The sequence below is a fragment of the Mus caroli genome, chromosome 13, assembly GCF_900094665.2.
Source record: "Mus caroli chromosome 13, CAROLI_EIJ_v1.1, whole genome shotgun sequence".
Taxonomy (NCBI): Eukaryota; Metazoa; Chordata; class Mammalia; order Rodentia; family Muridae; genus Mus; species Mus caroli.
In genome coordinates this window covers 112730806-112740572 of record NC_034582.1, presented here as the reverse complement: position 1 = coordinate 112740572, position 9767 = coordinate 112730806, and the positions used below count along the sequence as shown (strand labels likewise).

Sequence of the window (9767 nt, the reverse complement as noted above, 5' to 3'; positions counted from 1 at the left end):
GCTGGGGAGTGGGCAGGTAGAGAGGAGATTCCATGTCCTGAAGCTTCATCTCTACACTTAGCTGTTTCCCCTAACAACTTCTGTGGTGGGAATACAGGATTAGCATCTGCTCAGGACTCAAGCTGACCAAAGGACTATTAACAGGATTTCCAGGCAGGACCTTTTGACTCATGCTTTTAATCTCAGCACAAGAGAGGCAAAGGCAGGGAGATCTTTGACTTGGTGGCCAGCTTGGTCTACAAAGGGAGTTTCACAACAGTCAGGTTTACACAGAGAAACACTCTCTGTGGTGGCTATTCTTTGTTCTCAACTTGATTATATGTCCAATTAAGCAAAATCCAAGTTTAAGGACACACCAATGTAATCAGTGTCTTTAAGTTAGGAAGACTTGCCTTTAATGCAGATCTTTTTGGGTTCAAAAGACACAGGCCTTTAGTTTGGATCTGGAGCAAGAAAGCAACATATCTTTGTGATTGTGATTGTTGTTATAAGAGAGGGTTTGTCTATAGTACCCCTGACTGTCCTGGAACTCACTTTGTAGACCAAGCTATTAACAGAGATCAACTTGCTTAATTCTGTAGTGCTGGAGCGTGAGCCACCACACCCAGCATAAGACACTGAGATTCAATCCAGACATTGAATCTGGAACACACACACTGAGATTCAATCCAGACATTGAATCTGGAACACACACCTTTAATTCCTTTAATTCCGGCCACACCTTCAGCTGGAGGCCTATATAAGAACAGGGAGGAAGAAAGTTTTCACTCTGCCTGTTTGCTCTCTCCTAGCTAGCAAGTCTATTAGTTTGGAGGTACTAGAGCGAACTGGTCTGTGATTCCATCTTCTACTGATAACCAGTTGAGACATCCAGCCTCAGTGAGTGAGAACTTCTGGATTCTTGGACTTTGCTTCAAATTCAGCCGGTGTGGAATAAGCTCGACTGCAACCTGTAAGTCATATTGATAAACCACCTTCTAAGAAAGAGTGAGTGAGTGAGAGGTCATTCTATTTGATCCTTTTCTCTCTAAACCAAGCACCCCAAATAGATTTTCTGACCCCTTAGTACTTTCCCCATTGCCTGTCTAATCAATCGTCTATAATGTTTAACTCTAGACAATTGAATCTGGAGTGATAGTATCTTACTTTGAGAAGCTGTCGATTAGTATGTTGTGAGTCCCGCCTATACTAACCCTCTGGGTGAGCGTCAGGCTGTGAGAAGCTACTAGACCCTGCTCCGGGGATGGGGGAGTGCAGTCTGGGGTCCCTGCGGAACTACCTGGAGCTGGCTTGGGGGTCCGAGACCAACAGATTCTCCGGCTCTTAGACACTACAGATGCCGCTAGATATCTCAAAAGAGCTGAGAATGTAGTGGGGGCCCACGGGCAGGCTCTGCCCCGGGTCAGAAGGGAAAAGGACAGGAGAAGAGAGCTCCAGCTGGGTCCAGAAGGGAGGAGAGTCCTTGTCTTGTTCTGTTGGTGGAGACAATCTGGGAACTGAGAGCTTCCTGCGAGAGATTAGATGAGCAGTTCCTTAGAGGAAGATCTGCTACATTGCTCCAGCAGAGCAGATCTGGGTGAGAAGAGACAGTCCATGGTTTTAAGGCCTATATTGTAGAAAGGCAGAGAGAGGGAGAGATTAGGGAAGCAAAGGCCAGCCATGGCCACAAGGAGAGAGGGGGAGCAAGGAAACAAGAGGCAAGAGTAAGAGAGTAAGAGCAAGAGAAGAAGAGGGGGACAAACAGCCCCTTTTATAGTGGGCCAGGTCTGCATGACTGTTGCCAGGTAACTGTGGGGGTGGAATCCAGACAGAATACCAGGAGTTTGGGGCATTGCCCTACTTGACTGAAGGCCACAGAATTATGGAGCTGAGGCCTCCTGTCAGGAGCCTAGTGTCTGGGAACATGGCAAACAGGCCTTCCATCCCTTGCAGAGTTATTCTGCTGCGTCTCTGGGGTTTAAACCTAGCTCAACCAGAAAACAGGCTGCTCTCACAGTCCCACAAGAAGGTTCACTCCTTTTTTGTTTGCTTGATTTGTTACTTGAGACTAAGCTTTCCTGTGTAGCCCTAGCTGTCCTGAAACTAGGTCTGAGATCACAATGGTTTGAACTCAGAGATGCGCCTGACTGTGTCTCTGTTCCTAGATGTGTTTCTTTCCCTTAGGTGCTTGGACTAAAGGCTTGCACCACCAGACTGGGCAGAATCTCACCTCCTTAGGCAATGAAAAGAGCTGCTAGGGTTGTGGGTTTAAAACTGAGCTTCCCATGGTGTAATGGTTGGGCAGTGCCAAGAAGTATAATTAACTAACTGGAGTCTTCTCTGAATCAGAAAGTCAAGGACTTCGGTGAAGCCAAGGCAATGAAGCGGTTCTGTCCCTGTCTTGTCCAAGACACATCACATTCCGAAGAGCATTCACTGCAGACTGCACAAGAATTGCCAGCCCTGAGTCCACGATATTCCAGGTCTGAGCCACAGTGTTTCTGTGGAGAGCCAAACCACTGCCATGAGGATGACTGGATTGTTGATTGGGAACCATACTACCTACCCTGTGTATTTGAAAGCTGGGACTGCCTGAGATACCACTCCGGATTGAATTGTGCCATGAAGAAGGGCACAGAGGTCTTCCAGATTGAGAGTCAGAGGGGGCCACTAGTGTTCCCAGGAGATGTGGACAATGACAAAGATACAGAGGAGCCAGACAAACCCTCACCAAGCTTGCTCAGGGAGAAAGAGCTGGAACTTGAGACCTGTGATGGTGGAGACTGCTCTCACCAGGATCCTGCTTTTGAAAGTCCCAAGCGCCTAGGCTTCTGCTTATGGCTTCAAAGGGTTTTTGGCCAGGAGAAGAAGTGAAAAAGCCACCCAGAACTCTGTGTGGAGCCCAGGAGCCCTGATGCCTGCTAAGACTTGCAATGAGGGGAATCTTCCGTCAGCTCCTGCTATTACAGAGAGACACCCCTGCCTCTCTCACATACAAAGGCAGTTTTGTCTTCAGCCATCTGGATGTTTTTGTTTGTTTGTTACAGCTTTCTTAATAAAAGTGTTTAAAAGCTAAATAAATTTGTGTTCTTCTTGATATGGCCCCAGGGAAAAGATGAAGGGTGGAATGGACACAGATGAGGATACTCTACTGTTTCTTACCGTTGGTTACCGTTGATTTGTTGTAAGGGAAGTCCTTAGGGGACCTTAGGCATCCTGGTTCTCATGTGTGCTGTGCCATAAGATAACCAACACACAGGGAGCAAGCTTTAGCACTTTGGGAAAACCTTATGCTGAGTCACCATGGATGCACCATGGATGATGACTGGTCTACCCAGATGCTTCCTCTCCAAATTAATCCAGGGGACACCTGCCACTTCCACTTACCCCTATGATTCTCCAGGTGTCAGGAGTGCCAGGGAAGATCATTAAAGCCATATTAAGTGTGCAGCTCTCCAGATACATCTCCCTTTGTCTCAGGGGAAACTCAGATGTCTTGAGTCCTTCAGGTGTGTACAACATCCCAGGGGTATTTGTTTGTTTGTAGCTTTTTTTCCTTTGAGACACTGGTTCTCAGTAGCTTAGCTGTTCTGCACTCTCTGTGTACACTAGGCTAGCCCTGAACTCAGATTCATTTTGCCTTGCCTCTCTATTATGGGAATTAGAGGCCTGTGCCACCACCTCTGCACAGGAGAATCTTACTACTTTTAGCAATTCCCAGAGCAAATTTCTGCATCACAAGTGAACTCACCTGCAAAAACAGGATTGGCTAAGCTGGAAGGTCACAGCAGTGCTGGCCCTGACACAGAAAACCCAGCCACATGGCCTTGAGAGGGTGGCTTTTATGTGCTTCCAGTCGTGGAAGAGCTTCACAATTTATAAGCCTTAGCTCAGCTGTTGGTCTTCCAGAAAGTCTAGCCTCTCAGTTGGAAATGGATCTGAGGTAGGCATGTTCACTCAGGCAGGTAGTTCCCTGTGAGTTTAGAGCAGCCTGATTTACACAGAGAATTCTAGGATATACAGGGCTATACAGTGAGAGGAAGAAATAAATGAAGGAAGGCAGGGAGGGTAAAAGTCAGGGAGGGAGGGAGGGAGATAGGGAGGGAAGGAGTCATGGATGGGTCTACACCATGCTGAGGATGTGGATACTAGTGCTCAAGCATGGTCAGCATCCTGTGTGAATCTAAGACAGTGTTTTTCTACTTTATTGAACTTTGGGTTGCAGTTTTACCGTTTCAGTATTCCCAGGAATTTTAAGTGTTCTTTTTTTCCCCCAGTAAGACCTACCTAACCTGTGAGGTAAGTTATGCACCAGGCTAGAGAGTGTCACATAGATATCAGTGTGAAGAGGACACTGAAGTATCATGGAGAACAGTCTTCAAGTTTGTTCTTCAAACTTCATTTTTCAAGGAGTCCATGTAGAAAATAAAATAAGCATTTTTGTCTTAGTCAGAATTTCTCTTGCTGTGATGAACCACCATGACCAAGAAGCAAATTGGAGAGGAAAGGGTTTATTCAGCTTACACTTCCACAAGGAAGTCAGGACTGAAACTCACACAAGGCAGGAACCTGTAGGGAGGAGTTGCAGAGGCCCTGGAGGGGTGCTGCTTACTAGATTGCTTCCCTAGCTTGCTCAGCATGCCCCCTTATAGAACCCAGGACTGCCAGCCCAGAGATGGCACCACCCACAATGGGCCCTCCTCCCTTGATCACTAATTGAGAAAATGCCTTACAGCTGGATCTCATGGAGGCATTTCTTCAAGGGATGCTCCTTTCTCTGTGATAACTCCAGCTGTGTGAGTTGACACACAAACCCAGCCAGTATAGCACTGTAAAGAAATACTGCCCAGCGCCTTTTTCCTTTGAGTTTTTAACATTTTCATTAATTCATCTGAACCTTTCAATAAAGATGGGAAGACTCAATATGTCTTGGATTCACTGAGAGAATGACAGCCCTCCATAATTTCTTCTGTTAAGAACAGTCCTGGGAGAAGAATTCTTCAATACTTCATCAAAATACCATAGAAAATACCAGACATTCTTGCAGAACTTCTGTTTCTAGTATAAAAATGATGAAAAATAATTTGGTAGTAAGGTCAAATATGGATTATCTTGAACCTCATTAGCTTCTCTCTATATACCAGCCTTGATTGATTTCTGGACATTGCAATGTTTTGTTCAGTAGAAATTTAAACAAGTAGAAGTTTTTCAGTTTGGAGTCCATGGAGATGGGGTAGATAATAAACAAACCTGGTCTATTTTTCATTGCTTTATCGCAGTGAATACCTGATCTGTAAAAATATTGTGGTAGAGTTGGGTTTGGAGAGGTGTTTGGCTTAGATATTGCTTGAGTATCTCAGATCAGAAGGACAGCCTCTCCAGTAACTAGGACTGATTGTTTTGATCCAGGGCAGCTAAACTCAGGACTCCTCCAGCCTGGTCTCTGAGCCATGGCCATGCTGAGACTGGACCTGCTACATTGTCCTTGTGGGACTCTAATAGGATTGTGGGAACAAAGAGAAGTTCCCAATGGGAGTAAGAGCTGAATTCCCTGCCTACCTACCCACTTTGACTCTCTGGTTCCTCCCAGGGAATAGATTGAAGGATGCCATTGTGTACGCTATCCACATTGCTTGCTTGTCTTTCCTTTCCAGGTACCTCTCTCATGTAAGACTCTGCTTTAGTCGTTTCTGGAACCCCCCCTTGGCTCCAAAATTCACCTGGGACAAGCATGTCTCCACTACTGTTGGTGTTGTCATCTTCTGGCTGGTTCAGAGCCCATTGAACCCTTCTCCTGGAAGTGGCTCCTACTTCTTGAGTCCCCAAAGGCTCTCTGCAGTTTCAATTCTTGGCTCCTCAATCTGTGGCTCTCTACAGTGTTTCTGTCCCCTCTCATCTCCAAATGCAGCTCCATCCAACAGTGTGGCTATGCTGGGGTTCCCAGGTCCACAGAACCAGGGGTGCTGGCAGGAGTGATGGCTCAGGGCCTCGAAATTATCCATTACCCAGGCCCATGCCTGTTCTGGGGTCATGTCTGGTGGCATGTGGGGCTCTGGGTGGTCCTTCCTTCCAGGCAGCTTTTCCAAGGGTGATGCAACCAAAGACATTGCTTCTACTTCCAAACCAAGCAGCAGAGTTTAGCAGCTGATGCTCTCCAGACCCAAAGCTGCTTTTATAAATAGTGTTCTGCTGGAGGTGACAGCAGATGCCAAAGTCCAACTGTGTGGAGATTAAAAATGCTCCGAGTAGCAAATGGGTTCAAAGCCTATCCTATCAAGGTGAGAATTGAATGCTATGGTAAGGCATCACGCAGATTTCTTGGAATGGAGAAATGTACAGGAAACACACATAGCAGTAATTATGTTGATGGAGAAGAGTCCTGTGAACTAGAGGTTGTTGGACTCTAGATCTAGATTCCTTGCACTAAAGAAGCATTCAAATTTGCTATGATTTATATATTTAAAATCTAATTAGATTAGCTATTGCAATACTACCCATAGTAATTTTTGCACTATCTTGACACCTCCTCCACCTTTTGTTTGTTTGTTTGTTTGTTTGAGTACACTGTTGCTGTCTTCAGACACACCAGAAGAGGGCACCAGATCCCATTACAGATGGTTTTGAGCCACCATGTGGTTGCTGGGAATTGAACTCAGGACCTCTGGAAGAGCAGTCAGTGCTTTTACCTGCTGAGCTATCTCTCTAGCCCACCTCCCCTCTTTTGACACAGGGTTTCTCTATGTAATCCTGGCTGTCCTAGAACTCCATCTGTAAACCAGGCTGGCCTTCAACTCAGATCTGCCTGCCTCTGCCTCCGGAGTGGTTGGATTAATGGTGTGGGTTACCACTGCCCAGCAATAACTATGGTGATAAGAACAGTGTTGAGGCCTTCAGTGTGCCACTCTCAACCTTGGTCGGAGAAGTTCCTCCTCCTCCTCCTCCTCTTCCCCCTCCTCCCCCTCCTCCTTCTCTTCCTCCTCTTAAGATTTGGGTATTTCATGTATATGAGTGCTCCATTTGCATTCATGTCTCAGTGCCAAAAGTGGGCATCGGATCCCATTACAGATGGTTGTTAGCCACCATGTGGGTTCTGGGAATTGAACTCAGGACCTTTGGAAGAGCAACCAGTGCTCTTAACTGCTGGACCATTTCTCCAGCCCCCGTCTTAGTAGTTTTTAAAGGTGCATTTTTATATCACTTAGTATTATGTGACTGATTTTTTTTTTTTCGAGACAGGGTTTCTCTGTATAGCCCTGGCTGTCCTGGAACTCACTTTGTAAACCAGGCTGGCCTCGAACTCAGAAATCTGCCTGTCTCTGCCTCCCGAGTGCTGGGATTAAAGGCATGCGCCACCACGCCTGGCTTTTTTTATTTTTTATTCATTTATTTATTTATTTATTTATTTATTTTAGTGACTGATTTTTGTATGTAGTTTTTATTTTATTAATTTTTTTGTGGATAGATGTTTGTTCTTCCATGAAAGTCTGTACCACATGCATGCCCATTGCCTGAGGAGGCCAAAAGTAGACTTCAGATCCAGTGGAACTGGAATTACAGGTGATTGTGAACTATCATGTGGGTACTGGCAACTGAATCCAGGTAGTCTGGAAGCTTAGTCAGTACTCTTAACTGTTAAACCATCTCTCCAGACCATGTATGCATGCATACATGCATGTATGTGTGTATGTATGCTCACATTATGTATATTCATATATATATATATATATATATATATATATATATAATGGTATGGGGTTTCTTTATGTAGCCATGGTTGTCCTGAAAAGCAATGGGCTGGCCTTAAACTCACAGAGATCATCCTGCCTCTGCCTCTTGTGTGTTGGGATTAAAGGCACATGCCACCATGCCTGTTGTTATTTTTAATTCACATAAGAGGTGCAATAAAAGGTATGAAGATATGCATCTGATTTTATTCAGACCTTTCCCTCCATTTGCAATTTAAAAATCTTCCTAGGCACATTTTGTCTGCTACCTCCCTCTGTGCACGTTGGCCTCTGGTGGACCTCCCATACACCCTCCTTCTCCCATGTTCCACAGTGGACACCCCGTTTGTCAAAGGCACTGCCTTCACAGGTAATTGTCTTAAGACTTTGTGAGATAATTTCTCTAGGACTTGAGCAGAACTGTGCCATGTAAAGGTTAATTTCCATTGTCAACCCTGCTGTGTGGAGAAGCACTTAAATGATTAGTGAAGACCAATCTGAGTGATCAGTGGTGCCATTCCCTTAGATAATTAGATTTTGAGAACTCTGATCCAATGGATGGATTAGTCCCTGGATAGATTCTTACTAAGATGGTATTATCTGGAAGTAGGGCCTAGGCTGAGGAAGTAGATGACAGTGAATATATGCATTCTTCAGGTCCTCTCCTACTCTAGCCTGTTATTACAGCCTGCTTCTCTACCCCATCACCCTGGTATTTTAAAGCAAGGTCTGTGTGTTCATAGTCTTGGCTTGAGTTCACGATGTAGACCACGCTGACCTTGAACTGAGAGATATGGCTGTCTCTGCTGTCTGAGTGAAACCGTGGAGCAAACTAAATCTTTCCTCCCTTATTTCGTTCAGGTGTTCATTCACAGAAGCACAAGAGTAACTAGCAGACTCACTGACAATGTCTGGTTTTTCCTGAGCACTGGCAAGACTGGAGATCACAAACGCAGTGAATGCTACAGATCCCAGCCATGTGCAAGGGGCTTTGTGCCTCTGAACAGAGCAGTCCTGGTGGAAGCTGACACAGCACACACGTTCCTTGTTTCCTTCTCCACCTCCTCTTATTTTAGAACAGTATCTGAGTATGTAGTTCTGGCTGACCTGGAATTCACTATGGAATTCACTATTCAGGCTGGCCTCAAACTCCCAGAGTCAACCAGCCTCCTGGGATTAGTGGGATTAAAGGTGTGTGGTACCACACCTGGCTCCCTAAGGGTTTTATAATTTCTATTTCTCCTTGAGAGCCAGATTGGAGTGTAGGTTGTTTTTTTCTTCTGTTGTTTGTTTTGTTTTCATTTTTGATGCAGTATCTCACTTAGTTCAGGCTAGACTTGATGTTGCCAAGGATGACCTGAAACTCCAGGTTCTCCCTCCTTCCACTTTCTAAGAGCTGGCATTAAGGGCACACATGACTCCACTCTGGCTGCAGTCTGGCTTTGTTGTCGGTGAGTGGGATATAGATTGGGGTGTCTTAGAGTCCCTAACCTCTTCTTCAAGAGGAAATAAAAAACCTAGACAGGTTGTAGACTAGCCAGGAAACTTTATTCAAATCAAAAAAAGGCTAAAAGGTCAGAGAGAATATGGTCAACAGTAGAACCTTTGAGGGAAGGTGCTCACAGGCTCCAGTTAGTGGCTGGACCTTCCTTTCATGGCGTTCAAGGGGAGTAGAGTCTGGTTCTGGGGCTTCGTTCGTGTGATTCTTTTACTGCTGGCTGTGATTGTATAAACCCTTGCTTTCTGCACATGTCCTTTTCCCTCATTCCCCTGACTTTTAACCATAGGCACACCTAATTACACATAGGCATTATATGGTCAGTAGCAGATCCTCTCTAAGAAATCGCTTTCATGGCAAATTGTACATTATTGTTCATGCACCCGAAACCAGTCCAGGTCAGCCCAACTCACTGCTGCCTCCTGGCACCAGAACAGCTAAACGGAGGCTTGCTGGAAGGTTCGGGATCTAGGACGAGAGTCTCACAGCTGCTTTCTCATAATAGAAGTCTTCTACAGACTCCATGTGTGGTTTGGTTAAGTATAGCAGGCACCATACTGGCATGA

General features: G+C 45.4%; 1 protein-coding gene across 1 annotated transcript; it reads left to right on the top strand.

The window, feature by feature from the left end:
• The first annotated feature begins 794 nt into the window (after nt 1-794).
• On the top strand, nt 795-3053 carry LOC110308588. Its single transcript, XM_021181020.1, has 2 exons — nt 795-952; nt 2329-3053. Exon 2 carries the CDS (start codon nt 2359-2361, stop codon nt 2851-2853), a length of 495 nt encoding a protein of 164 aa, XP_021036679.1. The 5' UTR covers nt 795-952; nt 2329-2358; the 3' UTR covers nt 2854-3053.
• The last annotated feature ends 6714 nt before the right edge of the window (nt 3054-9767 follow it).

Coding starts and splice junctions, on each gene's coding strand:
- LOC110308588 (XM_021181020.1), top strand. CDS start 2,359: ATGAAGCGGTTCTGTCCCTGTCTTGTCCAAGACACATCACATTCCGAA.